The 21,239-nt window shown below is 40.1% G+C and overlaps 1 protein-coding gene across 1 annotated transcript in view; it reads right to left on the bottom strand.

Moving 5' to 3' along the window:
* The window catches only part of niban2b (niban apoptosis regulator 2b), a 110,330-nt gene that overhangs the window by 47,299 nt on the left and 41,792 nt on the right, over nucleotides 1-21,239 (bottom strand). Inside the window, exon 5 of the mRNA XM_034171306.1 lies at nucleotides 3,202-3,369. Within this exon, the coding sequence (XP_034027197.1) occupies nucleotides 3,202-3,369 (168 nt within the window). The remainder of the gene's footprint in view (nucleotides 1-3,201; nucleotides 3,370-21,239) is intronic.

A 21,239-nucleotide genomic window follows, 5' to 3' on the forward strand; every position in this document is an offset into this window, starting at 1 on the left:
ATGAATCCCGGTTCACACTGTTCAGGGCAGATGGCAGACAGCGTGTGTGGCGTCGTGTGGGTGAGCGGTTTTCTGATGTCAATGTTGTGGATCGAGTGGCCCATGGTGGCGGTGGGGTTATGGTATGGGCAGGCGTCTGTTATGGACGAAGAACACAGGTGCATTTTATTGATGGCATTTTGAATGCACAGAGATACCGTGACGAGATCCTGAGGCCCATTGCTGTGCCATACATCCAAGAACATCACCTCATGTTGCAGCAGGATAAACCGTCTCAGGGAAGCTCATCTGCATGCTCATCATGCTCGTCGTCCTCATCGGGGTCTCGACCTGACTCCAGTTCGTCGTTGTAACCGATTTGAGTGGGCAAATGCTCACATTTGCTGCTGTTTGGCACGTTGGAGAGGTGTTCTCTTCACGGATGATGCGAAGGAGATGTGTTGCACTGCATGAGGCAAATGGTGGTCACACCAGATACTGACTGGTATCCCCCCCAATAAAACAAAACTGCACCTTTCAGAGTGGCCTTTTATTGTGGGCAGTCTAAGGCACACCTGTGCACTAATCATGGTGTCTAATCAGCATCTTGATATGGCACACCTGTGAGGTGGGATGGATTATCTCAGCAAAGGAGAAGTGCTCAATATCACAGATTTAGACTGGTTTGTGCACAGTATTTGAGGGAAATGGTGATATTGTGTATGTGGAAAAAGTTTTAGATCGTTGAGTTCATCTCATACAAAATGGGAGCAAAACCAAAAGTGTTGCGTTTATATTTTTGTTGAGTAGTTCTGGAAAACTGTAAAATTGTGACAGGCAGTTAAGGCTATAGGTGCTGCCTATAATGGCCGATGGAAAACTACTATTTGTTGCATTTCTGGACTGCACCCTCCATATCCCAAGCTACTTTATGTGTGATATGATTCCATTAACAAGCTTAATACTATGCTAATTGAAATTCTTATTAAGAAGGTACTGGGTAAAGTTCGCAATACTTATGTGCATGTGATTTCTCAAACTTAAAAAAAACAAAACAAAAACAAACAAACCTATGTTGTCATTGTTGGGTGTTGCAAGTAGAATTTTGAGGGAAAAAAATTAATATACTCCATTTTAGAATAAGGCTGAAACAAAGTGTGGAAAAGGTGAAGCACTATGAATACACCAAGTTGAACTGAAGCTTCTATATGTTGTTACAATTGTTCATACATCAATTTATTTACATTGAACACATGCACGTACACACACAGCATTTTATAATGACATTTATTCAATAAAACCTTGATAATTCTGCATAAGCATTGATTTGTGCATTTACAAAAGATGTGAGATGTGGAAAAGAGGAGCTGGGAGGAGCCTAATAGTTGGAGATCCCCCACCCCCCCAAAATTAAGATGCAAATTTTTGATAAAAATAAAAACAAAACAGGTTTACAAGGGGAAAAAAACTGTGATAAAGTCACAAATTTTCAACAACAACTTAAATTGAGATTAAATTCACAAATTGACAGGAAACCACATCAGTTCAGGTTACGGATGCGACTGCTTGCCGTTACACGTACGCACATTAACAAAGAGCCTCTGGTGGAAAACTGTCATACTGATGGAACACCGGCTTGTGCCAATAAAATGTAAAACCACTCTAAGGATGACACACAAAACACAACATACCTTAAACCCTGAATCCACAGGAAAGACAGCAACGATGAATATTTGGCCAATTTTAATAAGCAATAGAACAAAAAAAAAAACACTTCTATATTTTCTTCCAGGAATTCAGCTACAGCAAACACCAACTGTGTGTGGAAGTTGATCCTGCAACCATCCTGTGCCAGCCGCTGGCTGGAGATGTAGTTTCTGGCTTTAAGTAGTTCTAACGTGACCTTAATGGATGTGCATGAGCCTGCTGCACAACATTAGAGCTCTGCGATTGGAATGTCCTTAAATTTGACAAAACTGCAACATGATCTTCCCCCAAAATTAAACAAGCAAAAATCAATTGAGACGTTACTGTTTAAAAACCAAAGCAGGACAACACTGGAACAAAACACGAAGTCTGGCATCGTCTAAAACCTGAAACTTGAAAGTGCAGTTTTTTTTTTTGCAGACGTGCAGCCTGTAGGCACAGACTGAAACATGCCAACACTCAGTGCATCCACAAACCATCGACTTGGCACAGAAACACAAACTGAAAGCAACCTGTCCTTTGACAGTTTGTACATGTTGAATCAACAAACACACCATTTCACAAACTGCTACATTTGTAGAAACAATCACTGATTTCTGGTTTTGCAACCATACATTCTAATGTCCCACGAATGGAATATTACTTTGAGAAACATTTGTTCCACCATTTCTGAGGTGCTTGGGCTGATTTCCAAACAAACTTGCTGTTTGCATGTAGGCTGAGGGGTTTGTTTTGGCATAAACGATTTGGGTCAACGATTAAAATTTTGACCCTAAAAAAAAACAAAAAAACAAAAAACAAAACAAAAAAAAAAACCCTGGTCCTTTGACCAATTTCTACTACTACTTGATATGTTGTTGAGGGTCCAGCCTAGAAAACAATCCTTCAAGTGTTTGATTTTGCAAAGGTCAAGATCATTGGCGTCAAAGATCAATTATAATTTTCACACCGATGTTGAAACGTGGCACACATACGTATGTAGGTGGGTTCTGGAATTGCCCAGGTGACATCAAATTTCACACAAAGGTCAGTCATTGTGGTCAAGGTCACAAGTAAAGTTTTTCCAGACTGAATTGCACCAAATCTGACAGGAAAAAGGGGGTGGGTTCTGGAATTGCCTAGAAAGTTCAAATTTGCCAAAGATCAATCAATTGGGGTCAAGATCATGTGTTTTTGCCTGTTTGTTGGCCTACTCCTCTCAGATCAGGTTGGTTTCTACCCAAGTTGGCATGTCAGTGAAGTTTGGCAGAAAAATACTTTTTTTTTTTTTTTTTTTTTTTAAATCAAAGGTCCAGATATAGCACATCTGTGGACTGCAAGATGTCCCCTTCAAGGTCAATCATTTGGGTGAAGGCCCAGGTCACTGGGCTCAAAAGTCAGCTTGCTGTAGCCCTTATAGCCTTCATGCCCATAGGTGCCACTACAGAGTAAATCTAATTACTAAAACAAAACAGTCACATTGCATCACTAGTTGTGCACTGAAGAGTTTCTGTTGGTGTGTTTTTAAGGACTCACCGTCGTTAGCATGCCTGACACAGTCCTGGAGGACAGCGTACCACTTCTGTTGTTCCTTCTCAATCGAAGCACAGAAGTAATAGTGACGCCTGTACGGGTGCCACAGGATCAGAGGAAACTGGGTGGCACACTTTAGGAAAGGTGAACTGGACACTTTGGCTTTCACACCTGGACAAACACACAACACACAAATGCAAGTTAAACGTCTGAGTTTCTGCACGACTTCTGAAATCTGCTCGATTTTGTTTTTATGCTTTTCAAACGCGTGCGCATTTAATTCTGTCCACAACAGAGGCGCATGTTCTACAGTCAAGCCTCGATCCAACAGCCTGTTTTAATCAAGATGGGGTTTCTCAACACTTCAGCAGATTCAGAAATGCACAGTAAAGAACAGGAAGCCATCAGTGTGGCATCTTTGTTTCACCAAAAGCAGTAATGTTGAAGTTTAGAATGTCTATGGTTTGGAAATAACCAGGTTAGATAGAACTGTATTAATGCCTTGGGAAGACTCCCTTTAGGAAATTGAGGATCCGACTTTTCTCCTCCATCACGCTCCATCTTGGACCTCTTTAGACCGAGAGCCGGAGGGGTTGGTCCTTACCGAAAAATTGGCAAGGACAACCGTACCTTTTCTGAAAGCCTGGAATCTCAGCTTTTCAATGATATATGATGGCCATCTGACAAGAGTAGCTGTTAGAAGTGATGGCACATACGGAATCTAAGGTCGAGAAAAATTTTGCCGACGAACCAATGCAAAATAGTGAAGTAGTTGAAAATCTAAAAATGGTATAACAACAAGTGAGACATGAATTCCTATGTTTTGGGGTATGACAAACCCAATTATGACATTAGCATTGCTGTAGAAGGTCATAGCCAATGACTTTTTACATTTTTCCACAATTTTGTATTATCTCTCAATTTTCCCATCCTTTATTTTGTGAACAACAAATGAGAAATGGATTCCTAAATTTTTGTTTGTTGAATATCCACTTACAAAAATAACTTTGCAGTGAAAGGTCAAGGTCACAACCTTTTTCTCAGGCTGGTAACATTTTTAAGGTTTACTGCAACATGTTATTTTGTACATTTTATATTTGTTTTCCATTCAGGTTTCTGAAATCTTGTCTGATTCTGTGCCACAATCAGACAAGAATCAGTCTTATATAGCATATGGGCAAAGAGTGAGCACATAACCCCAATTCTTGCATCTTTGTGCTGGCTTCCTATTAATTTTAGAATTGATTTTAAGATTTTGTTTGTTTGTTTTTAAAGCTTTGAATGGAATGGCCCCTCAATACATCACTGACCTCCTACAAATTTACTCTCCGGTGCGTGCTGTGAGGTCTGAGGGCCATTTCCAGCTCGTGGTACCCAAGACAAGACTTAAAACCAGGGGGGGCAGGGCTTTCTCTGAGGCTGGCCCCAGACTTTGGAACGCTCTGCCCCTCCATGTCCGAACAGCCCCCACAGTGGAGTGTTTTAAGTCTCATCTGAAGACCCACTTTTATTCTCTGGTTTTTAACACTGCGTGAGTTGTGTGGTCCTCTGTTTTGTTGGTTTTGTTTTATTTTGGTAGGTTTTATCTTTTGTATGCTGTGTGTATTTATTTATCTTGCACATTCTACTTATTCTTATTGTTAATTTTCTTATTTTTTTATTTATTTCTTGACTACTGGGGTTTTATCTATCGTGATTCTATGTGCAGCACTTTGGAACGTCTTTGTTGTTAAATGTGCTATATAAATAAAGTGGATTAGATTGGATGGGCAAAGAGTGAACACAATCAGATAACCTTAAGCCAATCAATATAAACACACAGAAAACCTTAAACCTAAGTTGGACAACAATGAAGCATTAACAAACATGTCAAGGAGTGGAAACACACTCAGAATATCTTAAAAATCTAAAACAGTACGATAACATTATTAAACATGTCAAAGACTGAAAATACCTCAATCAGAGCCGTTACAAGTTTTCAACAGACTAGACAATTTAAAGCTTTATTAACCTTGGACAACATTTCATCATGCTTCATCAGTAATAGTTTGGAACTTTCACAGAACATTTACTGATTACTAAATTACTTGTTCAAAAATCTACATCACCAGTTTAACACTTAAATCTAGTTTCATTACTGGAATGTATACCAGACTGACAACTAACAATTAAGATAGATCATCAAGATAAGCAAATAATTACTCAACCTTACTATACAATCATGTTTGAAAATACATGACCATGCTTGTCTTTACATTCACTCAAGGCTATGAAACTAATCAAATTCCTCCTCATCATCAGAGGCCTAGGACTGATCCTCATCAGCAATGACAGTGCAAAAATCAGAAGGCTGTCTTGTATAGGTCAGTGCAGGCCACGTTGTTGGCAACACACTGACATGAGTGAGTGACACAGTCCCTTCTACATGAACAGGACAGAAACTCAAGTACTGTTTGTGGACCAGTGGGGACATTGAACCAGTCTACAGAGAGGCGCAAGTCACCATCTTGACCAGGAACCTCAGGGCTGTTCTCACAGCATCAACCCCAGATAGCACTTTGATAGTTAGCTCTGAGACAGTGCTTCCTGAGAGAATCAGAACAAGGAGGTAACTGCCAGGATTCTATTCCTTTCTTTGCACAGAAAAGTGCATACCTCATTTCATTGGTGTTGGTGATTCTGGACTTGGAGCTGTAAATTCTTGTAACCGTTCGTACAACTCCGGTGACAAGGTCCAGTCTCTCCCCATCTTCTTAAAGGTCTCACAGAAGGTTTCATTCCTCTGAAGCAATTTTAACGCTGACACTTTACCACGACCTGCAAATGCACTTATTGTGTCACAACACTTATTGTGTCACAACCTGTGTATGGATGTACACCAGGCAAAGCCTGACACAACTGTGATCCTAGACCACCATCAAGCTGAGAGATGCTTATATAACTAGTGTGATTTTTTTGTCCCTGTCTTCAGGAACAGGTCACATGTGAGTGAATCACTGGTAGCTAGACATAGTACCAAGACTCAGTCTCATCAGACACAAGGATGACAGATTTGTGACCAGCCCTTGAGGCATGGCAAGCATGGAGCAGCATATGTGTGTCAACCTCCTCTTGAGTGGATGACAGGTCTGCTACCTCTTGCATTCCCTGTTGGCTCAGCTTGTAACATTGATCTTTGGTTGTTGTAAAAAAAAAAAAAAAAAAAAGCTGGCGTCTACCTCCTACTAGGCTAATATACCATTTAAAAGAGCATTTTGTCAGGATATAAATAAAGACATCTACATGTGTCTTCACAAAATTATGGATGGTGAAAATAGAAATAAAAAATATAATTTGTACAAAAATGTCAAAAAATGTCCTTGACCTTTTACAGCAATGCTAATGTCATAATTGGGTTTGCCATACCCAAAAACATAGGAATCCATGTCTCACTTGTTATACCATTTTTAGATTTTCAACTATCTCACCATCCTGCTTTGGTTTGTCGACAAAGTTTTTCCAACCTTAGATTGCGTTTTGTGCCATAACTTCTAACAGCTACTCTTGTCAAATGGCCATCATATATTATTGAAAAGCTGAGATTCCAGGCTTTCAGAAAAGGTATGGTAGCCTTTGCCACTTTTTCAGTAACGCTTTCCGTATTTTGACGTCCTGGCTCACAGTCTACTTCTGTCAGTCTTCTTTACTACAGAGTATATGCCTCTTTGCCCCCACCCCCTTCTTTTGTTGCGATTTCAGTTTGCCTCTGCAGACTCTCACATTCTCAGGGATGCTCCACCTTAAGGGCCTCTTCACACATAAAACGATTGAAGTTGACTAGCGCACGAAGGAGGAATTGCATGCCAGTCAAAATCTGAGCCACCTTTAACACCTCGTACACCTGTCACTATAACTATTCATGCACTCAAGCAGCAGAAAGACAGAGTGTGCCCTGTGAGAGCCCATTTGATCCCTCTTGAGGCAGGTGTCAGCCAAATTCCAGGTGACACACACGAACATCTAACACTGCTCACGAAGCACTGCAAGCACAACAGTGTGACAAATAAGCCACTTTCAGTCATGTATCAGCAAAAATACGCTGTAACAAACTGGTCAGTTATTACGGCGCATTTTTTGTCGTAATTAAAGATGACAGCAGGCTTTCTATGCTCCCATTATAAGACAGTGATTGGTAAGGCTTCCGTGGTAAAGTTCCCATCTGTTAATCAGAGCTTTTGTAAATTGCAGGTTCGAATCCCGCGAGTGGCATTTATTTTTTATTTAACCACAGGGTTCTATATTGCGTCCCCTATTATTTATATCAACCCAGTGATTTTCACTAATTATACACCAATATCTATTCCATCAGTGCCTGGTGATTGCAGTAATTATTGATATACGCGGCTGGACATATTAAGAGCACACTGCTTCATTCCGGTCATTTCATGATTGTACGTCTGTGACCGTTGGTCATATACAGAGGAACAGATGGTTCATACTTTTATCTGCTTGATAAGAGGAATTCAATCATTTGCAGGGGTTTTTTTTTTTGGGGGGGGGGGGGTTAAATGGTGTGGTTTTGATTTTTTCCTCCATGGCAGTGGTGCAATGTGGTTTCACACATTCCAGGTGCTCGCACTGTGTTTGAACCGTTGCATCATACATGCCTGTCCAATCGCGCGTCCCTCCGGACAGCAGGTGGAATGTTTTGTGGTTCCCCATTTCGTTCTTGGTTCCTGGATTGTCTTCCGGTTTCTGCGTCTTTTGTGTTATGTGTGAAGGGCATATCTCACTCCAGTCAAACACCATCTTTTAAAAAGTTATATATCAGATTATAAATCATTGTTTCCAACTCTAACTTGTGTGTTCACTGAATAAAAGTAAATATAACACAATGCTAAAATACCCTCGGCCATATGAGCAAAAAAGAAAAAAGGAAACAATGTGACCTTTTGACCTCTTAAAATAGGCCAAAGTTAGACATCTTTGAATTTGTCCAAGGTTTGTGTCCCAAGAATGTTCCCTGTGATTTTGAAGACTGGCAGCAATAGGACTGGACTTATGCTGAACACAGACAGACGCAAAGTTTTTACAATACCCGATGTCCATTTCTTGGAATGGGGTAGTAAGCCAGAGTGCGTCTGAAAAAGACAACAGATTGACAGCTATACTGATCCATAATGATGATGTAACATCAGGTGCTGACTACTGGCTGCCTGAAGGTCACTCCTCCTTTGTCCAATCACAGTCCACTTCATGACTTATACCAGTACACACAGTCAATCCAGGCTTTTTTCTACAAATGTAATATGGCTTTCAAGTCAAATTCTTCCATTTTGTATCAACAGAAGCCTGCAGTGTATCAGAAAAAAAAAAAAAACAACAAAACATTGCATACGTCTCAATGAGACTGAATACTAATGATTACATACTGTGAAAGCAGGGTCTCTGAAATAACTGCTGCAATGTTCACATACAGAGCGTTCCTCCGTCAGACTTGCTGGTGTTCTGTCGAGATGAGCCCCTGTCAAGTTGCGCTCCCTGTCGCGTTTCACTTTCATTTACTGTATATGATTCTTAAAGTTAGCTTATTTTGACGGGCAAATAAATGTATAAATTGCTCATGCAAATGGTGTAATGTGTAAAATGTACTCACTATAAAAGAGATACGTGTTCTTAACATGAGGGCTGTTATTTAATTACTGCGATAACAGGGCTGTGAAATGAAAATTGTAAAATCCGAGGAAAATTCGCAAGGGGTCTGGGGGGCGCAGCTCCGCAGGAGCCGGGGTCTAGGGCCTTGTGGGGCCCCAGAAACCAAATTAAATTTTCATCTACTGATACCTTTTCAACATCTCCTGGAAGAACAAATCTCAAAATTAGTGCATATTTCAATGATCCTAGATTTAACCTTTCATTTGAACCATCAATGATCATGTTGAAATAACAGAATATGACATGGAAGTAGGACCTGGTATGATTTTCCTTTTCATTGTAAACCAAATTATGCATTAACTCAGAACAATTAAACTACAAGGCTTTTTCAAATTATCGACCTATCTCTAAGTTACCGCTTGTGTCGAAAATTTTAGAGAAATGCGTCTTTGCACAGTTGCAGCCTTTTTTAGATACAAACGCACATTGGATCCATTTCAATCAGGGTACAAAGCATTTCACAGCACTGAGTCTGCACTTTTAAAAGTTTTTAATGATCTCCTTTTAACAACTGATTCTGGCAGTTCAGCCATTTTAGTGCTTTTACATCTCACTGCAGCTTTTGACAGTTGACCACGGATTTCTTTTAGACAACTTGAGAGACTGGGTGTCACGGGGACTGTTCTGGAGTGGTTTAGGTCGTACCTGTCGGAGAGGTCTTTCTCCGTCAGGCTGGGGGACTCCACCTTGTCTTCAGCCCCTCTTCATTGTGGAGTCCCCCAGGGTTCTATCCTGGGACCTATCCTTTTTGCTCTTTATCTCCTCCCACTCAGAAATTAAAAAAAAAAAAACATGACGTGGCCTACCATTTTTATGCTGATTGTCAAATCTACATGCCTATCGCTAAAAACAGCCTTTGCCCCCTGACACCCCTACTCGACTGTCTGTGTGACGTCAGGGCTTGGTTGTCACAGAATTTTTTGAAACTTAATGATGGCAAGACAGAGGTTATGTTGTTTGGAAGTGCCCTCGTTGACTTGGGACCTCTTAAGGATTTTGTACATCCCAAGGTCACCAGCCTTGGCGTCACGATAGACAGCGATTTTAAATTTGATAAACAAATCAATGGTGTTTTGAAATCGTGCTTTTATCATCGTCATCTTTTATCAAAGGTAAAACCGTTTTTATCTTTCAACCTTTTTGAACAAGTTGTGCACTCTTATTTCAAGTCGTCTGGACTACTGTAACGCACTTTATTTCGGCATTAGCCAACGGGCTCTTTCCCGTTTGCAGTTAGTCCAGAACGCTGCAGCACGACTTAACAGGAGCCTAGAAGCATGATCACATAACCCTAATTCTTGCATCTTTGCACTGGCTTCCTATTACTTTTAGAATTGATTTTAAGATTGTTTTTTTTAAAGCTTTGAATGGAATGGCCCCTCAATATATCACTGACCTCCTAAAAATTTACTCTCCGGCGCGTGCTCTGAGGGCCTTTTCCATCTTGTGGTACCCACGACGAGACTTAAAACCAGGGTGGACAAGGCTTTCTCTGTGGCTGGCCCCAGACTTTGGAACGCTCTGCCCCTCGATGTCCGAACAGCCCCCACAGTGGAGTGTTTTAAGTCTCGTCTGAAGACCCACTTTTATTCTCTGGTTTTTAATACTGAGTGAGTTGTGTGGTCCTCTGTTTTATTGTTTTGTTTTTATTTTGGTAGATTTTATTGGTTTTATCTTTTGTATGCTGTATGTATTTATTTATTTATCTTGCACATTTTAGTTATTTTTATTGTTAATTTTCTTATTTTTATTTATTTCTTGACTACTGGGGTTTTATCTATCATGATTCTATTGTATGTGCAGCACTTTAGAACATTTTTGTTGTTAAATGTGCTATATAAATAAAGTGGACTGGATAAAATTCATGAAAACTGAAGAGACTGTTAAACCATGTCAAAAACCACAGCTAAAGATTGTAGAATATTTTAAAAATCAGGGTAAAATATCAATAACATACCTTATAGTAAAAAAGCTACATATTCTTGTGTAAATTCCTGTAAATGCACTCAAAGCCACAAAGTCTTTTTTCCACTCAAAGCCACAGTCTTTTTTCCCATGAAAAAAAGTCTAAATTAATAAAAACTTATTTACATTGTTGTGTAAATTCATTCAAAGCCACAAAGTCTTTTTTTCAATGAAAGAAAGTCTAGATTAATGAAAGGAAAAAAAGGCACATAATCTTTTCTGAAATCCTGTTTGAACATCACAATGTTTATTTTCCAGAGAGAAAAAATTCTTACCAGTTCACTTTTACTGTTTATCTTTCAGGCGTTTTCGTGAAGCCAGCAACAATTCCACGGATTCTTGTCCTTATCAGACTTTTTCAAACCGTCTTTCTCGCTATCTTCGCCCTGTCTGATGTTGCTCCGTGACACAGACTAGTATAGAGGTTTGTGAAAAAAATCTTGCATTTTTGAGAAAAAGTGCCAAATTTGACATGAATGTTCCTTTGTGGGTATGTTTTCATTTTAGATTGGGTACCCAGCTGAACAATGCCCGGAACCCGCTTTTTTAAGATGGTTTCCAAAATGGCCACCAGAATACTTGTAAAGTCCTCTAACTTCATTTCTAGGCCACATACGGACATGATCTTGGTGTCTAAACCTATGTTTATGGGTATAAGGATGGCACTGTCACAACACCATCAATGTGTGGAACTTTTGTGGCTTTGCACTCTGTTATAGCTGGAACCTCTGTGTATGATTTTGGCAATGGGGACAATGCTCGTTTTTGTGCTAGTGCCTCATTTGGGACAGATGGAAATGTTCTCTTCTCTCCAGGGTGTTCTGGTGTGGGGAGTTGCATTAATGTGATATCTGTGCCATGAAAGGACCCCTGTGCTGTTCTAGAGCTAGGGTTGTGGTCGATGTTATCGACTGCTCCAACTGTAAAGACATTTTTCACCATTGCTGGAGGGCACACTACCTTTTCTGCTTCATATATGCCACAAACTTTGTTTGCCATCTCAGTTGATATGGTCATAACCCTGTCATAGGAGATGCACAGACCAAGACTAAAGAGTTTGTCTACAAGTTCTTTCTTTCTGGTTCTAGCATGGACAAGGAGGCCTCGGTAGATGGGAAGTGGCGTTTCTCTCTTTGGGATGCCTTTGAGTGCTTGTTTCCTTTGGAGTGATAGTTTGAGTTAAACATCACCATCTGAGACAGGCCCAGAGCGATCTTCTCTTTTGCAGGACTGATTTGTTTATCTTTGATGTTTGGGCCTTCCATAATCATCATCAAAGCATTAAGCGCAGGTGGAACTGAATCTGCTTCACACTTCTCACTGAATGATCCATCAAACTCATACTGTTGCTGAAACATTTGTTTTCGAACACACTGAGCAGCCTTCACCAAATGAACTCCATCATCATTTTCACTATCAAGTGCTTTCTTAAGTATGTCACCAATATCTTTGCTGAACATCAGAACAACATCTCTTCCTTGTTGTTCCGCTCTGAGGTCTGGGATCTGTTTCAGAAATCTGTCTTTCAGGCGGGTGGAGTGCACATGTACTTCATCAACACCTTGGAGTGATGCAAGTCTGCTACTGTAAAGCTTTGATAATTTGAAGTTTGGAACAGCTTCCTTACTTTGACAAGCTTCTTCAATGTATGCAACACATTCTCCCAGAACAAGACTTTCATAGGTCTCCTTTTTATTTGTTTTAAGCAGCTGTCTTCGTTGAGAGATGGTGCGATGTCTAAGGACATTCAGACAATCCAAATGATAGACTGCATCTATCGCAACCACATCTCCTGCTGCTAGCTTAGAAAGTAACTTGGAGTCTCTTAATTCTGTTGCATACCCACACACTGTAACATCAGTTTCTTTGCTTGAAGCTGTGATAAGCTTTTGCTTATCATCCGATTCCACACAAATTAAACACACATTTCCTGTGGCGGTTGGCAGAGAGCGTCTTGTTTTAGCAGGGCTTGGTGCTTCTGAACACAAGATTTCTGTTTGCTTCCTCTTCTGTGCTCATTGAAGCCTTAGATTACAACATTTCTGCCAACAAGGCTTGTGCCACATGGCTTGGTTCTTAATAAGAGTATTTTCAATGCCAGTACCATCATCAAGCCTATGAATGTCTAGAATACCTTCTGGTGTATCGCCCATTTCAAGAAAGGCATTGAGGTTCTGAGCCAGACTTTCATAGCCACTTTTTCCTTCTTTCTGTGTTTTATTTGCTGGGTTTACAGGCTTCTCTACCTTCCCCTGCTTATCTCGTTTCTCTTTGTTCTGACAAAGTGCACAAAGTGTCCAGTCAATTTCATTTGTGGATGAGGATGTTGCCATTTTGGAAAGATTCTATCTACTAGGAAACCCACCACCAAGAGTCTTTGTCAACTTACCTGAAATGGAAAAGAAGCAGACATTAAAAGCTGTTAATATTAATCTAAAGGCATCTAATAGTTCTTTCCACTTCTATAACATCTAACAACAAATATGCTTTTGGGTACAAAATCATTATGCTTCTACATTATGTAATGCAGTGGCAATAGTAGCAATCATTTATTGCTTGTGACAGGTATCTCTGTTTTAAATTATAAGCACATTGTGAAGTAAATCATTCCCAGCAAACCAGAAATGTTTTTTTAACATTTACATTTGGTTCAAAAAACGACGTTGAAAAACTGTTGAAAGTGAAGCTCTGGCGAACAGCTTTTAAATGGTTTTCCTTTTCAATCCTTCTCCACAACGTCTTTGGGATCTTTTTAGAGTGTTTTCTGTGAACTTTGCCCCCAAAATAATGTTGTGATTTGGTTCTCTAAAGGTTTAAAACAAACTTTGGGAAAAAAAAAAAAAAAAAAAACCTACAAGCGCCATTCACCGGCGCTTCACTTTCAATGTTTTTTAAAACGTCTTCCCAACTTAAAGGAAACGTTCCCAAAACGTTTTTTCATTTGCTGGGTTGTTCTATTTGGGAACAATGGAAGCTCTTAGCATTCATAAACACATAGCTTGTGAATGCTGCCTATTACCACAGGTTTAGGAGATTTCATGTGAAAATGTTCTAGTTTCTATCTTTATTATTTTTCTAAAAGTTAAGTGAAAAAGGTACCTCACAGAATAACTCGCAGAAATCAGTACATATATTACTTTGTCAATCTGTTTTCATAATATATTTCAACCACCACCATTGGGTTCCTAATACCCATTAACATGGGTTTAGAGACCCAGATCATGTCCCTATGTGGCCTAGAAACAAAAACGGAAAGCAAAATTAAATTTTTGTAGCCATTTTGAAAAATCCAAGATGGCTGACAATCAGAATATATTTTAAAATCATCACCATTGGATTCCTTATACTCATAAACATGGGTTTAGGCACCAAGATCATGTCTCTATGTGGCCTAGAAATGAAGTTAGAGGACTTTACAAGTATTCTGGTGGCCATTTTGGAAACCATCTTAAAAAAGCGAGTTCCGGGCATTGTTCAGCTGGGTACCCGATCTAAAATAAAAATATACCCCCAAAGGGACTTCCATGCCAAATCTGGCACTTTTTCTCAAAAGTGCACGATCAGACCAAAAACTGCCGGTGTACTAGACATGCTGCAAAATTCTTCTTTTAAAAACTTGAAAGTTCTAAAAGTGTGCGATGTCCACATGCTATGTTTAGCACAGGAGCCACACAGTGTCGCCGCAGCAACCAATCAGTCCCGCTTTACGACAACTGTCGTAACAGCCAGGCTTTGAGTGGCATTTTTCCTCCGCGAATCTCCGCGGAAACTGATTTGTATCTGTAACACACAGATCAGTGTCCGTGGACTTATAAAACTTGCATAATGTCGTAAAAAAAAAAAAACTCAGTAACGATCACAATTAAAGAGTACAACACTAACACCCCCCCCATGATGAAATCGCGGGATTCCGCAGAGTTTTCACAGCCCTGGATAATTGTTCATCACAATTAAAAATATTAGTATTGGTATGGGATTTTGCCAACTTCTGATTGGCCCATTCACCACTTTCTGAGCTGTACCACATGCCGAGTAGAGCATGACACGGGAGTGGATTTTCACTCCCGTCCCATCCCGCTCCCAGAAAAAAAAAAAAAAAAAAAAAAAAAAAAAAAAAAAAAAAAAAAAAAAAAAAAAATCCCATCCCACTCCCACTCCTGTTAAGATGACTCCCAATCCCTCCCGCTCCCACTCAATCAGTCCCACTCCCATCCCACTCCTGTATGTCTCGCGCCGTGATGATCAATCAGGGACTTGTGACGTGGAGATGTCTCGAGTTTGACTGAAGATGTGAACATGTCCTGTATCTGGTAGCAGCCTGTGAGCAGGACTTATGTCTATTTTGTCCTTTATTTCACAATTATGAGAAAGTTTTTGGAGTGCGCAGAAGCACCACAGCAGGGCAGGGGTGTAGCACCAAGTTGTGGGCCCTAGGTACTAGCCATATTGAAGACCCCCCCCCCACTGTTATGTTCTTTTTTATTAACGCAAACACCAAATTTCTAATGCGTAGTCAAACCAGGTCTAAATCATGTATACCTTAGATCACACCTGGGAATCAGAACCCTTTTTAAAGTTGGGGGAGTAATATAGAGTTGGGGGGTCTGGGGGACCCAGACCCCCCAACTCTATATAGCTCGCTTTCAAGCTCACCTCTCTTTTCAAATAATTTGGTTAGCAGCTGCTTTCCCTCATTTAGTTTTCTTTCCGTCCTTTTCTCTTCTTTTTTGAAATCCAGACTTTGATTTTTTTGAGGAAAGACATTTTATTTCAGCCTAAACACCAGGGCTGCAACTAAATTATTTTACTAATCAGTTCATCGATCGATTATTTTTTTCGATTAATCATTTTGTTTTGTTTTTACTTACATGTGAGTTTTGCCATTATTTCTTTGAGTTATTAAAAGGCCTTTGTCACACAACAACGTTTGACCTTGTAATAAAGTTATGTTATAGTGTCATCATAAACATACCTGGAGTAGTGTTTTGTTTTATTTTGCACATACATACATCACCGACACACCACAAAGAGATTTCCATCAGGTTTAGATGCCTACAGCAACTATCTCAACCACTGACAACATATTACAGCAAGAGTCCACAAAAGTATTTTAAAGGCCTGACTAAAGTGTAATATGTTATATTTAATAAGATATTTTCATGAAAAAAGACACAAATGTGCAGTTTACTGCATTTTATTTTTTCTTGTGTAAAAACACAGCTTAGATGTGGTTTGACCGAAACAAATTGTCATTAAACTTAATAAAACAGGGATGAAGTGGAGGTTTAAGAGTCACTAGGTGTTCACAGGAAACACTTATTTCTATATTTATTTATGTTCATTGTTAGTTGGTTTAATCTTTTCTGTTTTGTTTTATCATATTCTTTTTGTCCGTTTCTCTAAAACTTTGTGGCATTATTAGTTATTACTATTATTGTTGTTGTTTCTATTATTATTATTGATATATGAATAAAAATAAATGAATAAAATATTACAATTTGTAATACATTTGACTGTTTTACGACAACAAACGCTGAGCCATGAATTATACAGAAAACAAATGTGCTGACAGCTGAAACAGCTTAATGCTAACTTTAACATTGTAAACACCATAGACATGCTAACGCGTTAGCACCGGTCCCGTTTTTAAGTTATAAAATACATCTATCAACTGTTTCAGAAGACCATAACAGGTCAGATTAACATAAAAAGGTAAATGTTACTCACAGACATATGCTCTTTGGGGTTTTAGTGGGGAAAAATTAAGATTAAGCGAAATAAATGGGTTCAAATCCCCGCCTGACTGGAAAATCACTAAGGGCCCTTGGGCAAGGTCTTTAATCCCCTATTGCTCCCGGTGTGTAGTGAGCGCCTTGTATGGCAGCACCCTGACATCGGGGTGAATGTGAGGCATAATTGTAAAGCGCTTTGAGCGTCTGATGCAGATGGAAAAGCGTTATATAAATGCAGTACAAATAAAACAAAGCACCAGATCGAAGCAGTACTTCGATCTGCGAATCACTGCTTCGATTGGTTCAAGGTTCAAAGCAAAGCCACTCTGCAGAAACGGTTGATTTATATGGATGAAACGAAACATTTGCGGCAAAACAGTTATTTAACAACTAATTGACAACTATTTTAATAATCGATTAGTTGTTTCAGCACTGCTAAACACCTCCTCTTTGGAGGAGAGTGCCGCCTGTGAGCCTGGACTAAACTATTGTACAACTGTGCTGGGGTCGAAGGGCCCTCAACGATCTTTCAATATTATTGTTAGAGCAGAATTATGTTTTGCAACATTTATACATTCATTCTAATTATATTCATTTACAACATGAATTGTATGGACATTAATAACATGCAACACAAAAATGTATTTAATGCCAGTTTTTTGTGGGCCCCCCCCCATGCTCTGGGCCCTGGGTACATAGTACCCTTTACCCCCCAGTCCGACGCCCCTGCAGCAGAGGGAACGGAGTTTTTTTTTTTTTTTTTTGCTTTTTTACGTGCGCACGAGCGAGTTCGTCTGTGGAGAATATTTTATTAATTAACTACACAGATGTAAAATAAACAAATGGTGACTGGTTTATAAACACAATTATGACAGAGTTTTGGGAGGGAGAACAAGCAACAATACCACAGCAGAGTTTCTTTTTTTTATTATTATTATTATTATTATTATTGTTTACATGCACGCGCGTGAACGGGACAGTTGGTCCTCAAACTGCGCCTGCAGAGGTGGAAGGACGGTCGTCATCCATACACAGCTCCTGAAGCAAATAATGATACTGATGAGCTTTCCATAACAACTTGCTCCGTGTGATCAACATCCGTCATGTTAACGTAACTGACAACCGGAGCCGGCAAGCGGAATCGAAGCTCCTCCTATTTGATGATGCACCGGGGCGAATTTTCGCAGCAAAGGCAGAGCGACACACCGGGTGAAGGAGGTGCGTCCGTCGCCACGTGACCCCCGCGAATTTGTAGCGTCTGATCGTGGTGTGAGTGTGTTTTGGTTGTTTTAAATAGATGAAAATCATCTATTTTTGGCATGCCCGCTCCCGTTCATTTTTTATTCCCGTCCCATCCCAATCACGTGATTGATAAAATTTTGACTCCCATCCCGCGGGAATCATGTGACCCACGGGAATTCCAGAAAAATGTAATCCTCTAATGCCGAGTTGACCGCTGGTGGAGCCGAGTAGACCGCTCATGCGAAACGAGTACACCTCACGAGCAGCGTAGCGCTAGCTAGTCGAGCGACGCCTTCTATCGATAACGTCCAATCCAATAACGCGATACAACACCTACTTTGGCTGTCAGTTTGTTGACAAGATGGCAGAAGACAGGTTTGCGTCTGTTAGAGACGCTGACTTAAAACAAATTTTACATGAAAAGATCTGAAGAACACCCACAGAAATACAACCCCTGGCAAAAATTATGGAATCACCGGCCTCGGAGGATGTTCATTCAGTTGTTTAATTTTGTAGAAAAAAAGCAGATCACAGACATGACACAAAACTAAAGTCATTTCAAATGGCAACTTTCTGGCTTTAAGAAACACTAAGAAATCAAGAAAAAAAGATTGTGGCAGTCAGTAATGGTTACTTTTTTAGACCAAGCAGAGGAAAAAAATATGGACTCACTCAATACTGAGGAATAAATTATGGAATCACCCTGTAAATTTTCATCCCCAAAACTAACACCTGCATCAAATCACATCTGCTTGTTAGTCTGCATCTAAAAAAGGAGTGATCACACGTTGGAGAGCTGTTGCACCAAGTGGACTGACATGAATCATGGCTCCAACACGAGAGATGTCAGTTGAAACAAAGGAGAGGATTATCAAACTCTTAAAAGAGGGTAAATCATCACGCAATGTTGCAAAAGATGTTGGTTGTTCACAGTCAGCTGTGTCTAAACTCTGGACCAAATACAAACAACATGGGAAGGTTGTTAAAGGCAAACATACTGGTAGACCAAGGAAGACATCAAAGCATCAAGACAGAAAAGTTAAAGCAATATGTCTCAAAAATCGAAAATGCACAACAAAGCAAATGAGGAACGAATGGGAGGAAACTGGAGTCAACGTCTGTGACCGAACTATAAGAAACCGCCTAAAGGAAATGGGATTTACATACAGAAAAGCTAAACGAAAGCCATCATTAACACCTAAACAGAAAAAAACAAGGTTACAATGGGCTAAAGAAAAGCAATCGTGGACTGTGGATGACTGGATGAAAGTCATATTCAGTGATGAATCTCGAATCTGCATTAGGCAAGGTGATGATGCTGGAACTTTTGTTTGGTGCCGTTGTTAAAGACAAACATACTGGTAGACCAAGGAAGACATCAAAGCGTCAAGACAGAAAAGTTAAAGCAATATGTCTCAAAAATCGAAAAATGCACAAAAAAAAACAAATGAGGAACGAATGGGAGGAAACTGGAGTCAACGTCTGTGACCGAACTGTAAGAAACCACCTAAAGGAAACGGGATTTACATACAGAAAAGCTAAATGAAAGGCATCATTAACACCTAAACAGAAAAAAACAAGGTTACAATGGGCTAAGGAAAAGCAATCGTGGACTGTGGATGACTGGATGAAAGTCATATTCAGTGATGAATCTCAAATCTGCATTGGGCAAGGTGATGATGCTGGAACTTTTGTTTGGTGCCGTTCCAATGAGATTTATAAAGATGACTGCCTGAAGAGAACATGTAAATTTCCACAGTCGATATGGGGCTGCATGTCAGGTAAAGGCACTGGGGAGATGGCTGTCATTACATCATCAATAAATGCACAAGTTTACGTTGATATTTTGGACACTTTTCTGATGTTTAAAGTGGTGTTAAAGTTTGGGATACAGAGAACTATGCGGTTGGGAGGTGAAGCTCCTCTCGACGGGACACTGGTTCAGTGCATTCAGCAGAGGAAACGCACTTTGTTTAGGGTTCTCCTGGCCGCGTGAAAGGAAAGGATAGAACGTGTGGTTAGCTGTTTTGTTTTGTTTTTAAAAGACCATTCCCACGCTGTGCTTGGCTTTCTTTCTGCAGTTTGTCTGAGATGCACCATTTAAAAAAGCGCTTCCACTTTCCTTCTCAAATCATCATCTTTGGAAAAAGTGTCCACCTAATAAGTGTTACTAGTTGTGTGACTGCATCCTCAAAACATACGTTAGCCATTTCGACAAATTCACTGTCAAAGTCCACAAAACACAGATTTCACACTGCAAAACAATTCAGCTCCGCCCAATTCATTTCAACAGAGCGACTCGTGGGGCGTTACCCTACATGATGTCAAAGTCCACAATCCTCGCAGGTTGACGTTTGAGCGTTTATCAGCAGCAGGTGAAATCGGGCTAAATTCCCCACGTTTAGGACTTAATTTCTCAGGGCAAATGGCAACAAAAATAAAATGTCAACATTTTCATAATCCTTTATTTTGAATTTTCAGTTTATTTGATGTTTCATTTACACATTCACATAAACATTTTAAGGCTGGTTTTTACTTCTGCATGAATCCAAAGAATTATGGGTATTTACCACTTTGATCAGGTGACTGGCGTTGACCACAATAAAGCACCAGTATATGTAGGAGCATTTATCAACAGTTTATGTCAATAATTTCGGCACACAGGAAGCTGAACTCATTACCTTCATTATCTTGCATTACCAATGGGCTGACATATGTTTCATCTTTGGGCTTCTCACCAGCATCTACCACAGTCTCCAAACGTGCTCAAAGCGACCACACTGTGGAGTAGCATGACTGCAGCAGACCGCCTTCACGGCTTTGTAAGTTCTTTCACTTTCGCACTGTCCTGTCCCACTTTCACTTTGCACTCTGAACAAGTTACCTTCAGATCTCATCTTCTTTGTCATGCCAACCTCCAGTCTCAACATTCTCGCATCAGTTACCTCCTACAGTTTCATTACAGCGTTGCTGTCTGTGAGCCAGCCCAGCCGGCATCCAGTAACACCATCTGGATGATTTATGGTTTGGAGACTTTAGTTTTGAGATGTTCAGAGAGGTGATGTTGGGGTACAGTCTGTTAAATTTGTTTCAACTTGTAGAGGAATGTACAGTGGCAGAATTTCCTGTCTTCCTAACGAGTGACAAAACTACACAATTATTCTTCCTTCGGCTGTTCCTGTTAGGGGTCGCCACAGCAGATAAATTGTTTCCATCTCACCCTGTCTTCTGTATCTTCCTCTGTCACACCAACCACCTGCATGTCCTCCCTCAGCACATCCATAAACCTCCTCTTTGGCCTCCCTCTTCTCCTCCTGCCTGGTGGCTCCATCCTCAGCATCCTTCTCACTATATACCCTCTGTCCCTCCTCTGCACATGTCCAAACCGTCCTACCTGAGCTGTCCCTC

The sequence above is a fragment of the Thalassophryne amazonica genome, chromosome 5 (genome assembly GCF_902500255.1).
Source record: "Thalassophryne amazonica chromosome 5, fThaAma1.1, whole genome shotgun sequence".
Lineage (NCBI taxonomy): Eukaryota > Metazoa > Chordata > Actinopteri > Batrachoidiformes > Batrachoididae > Thalassophryne > Thalassophryne amazonica.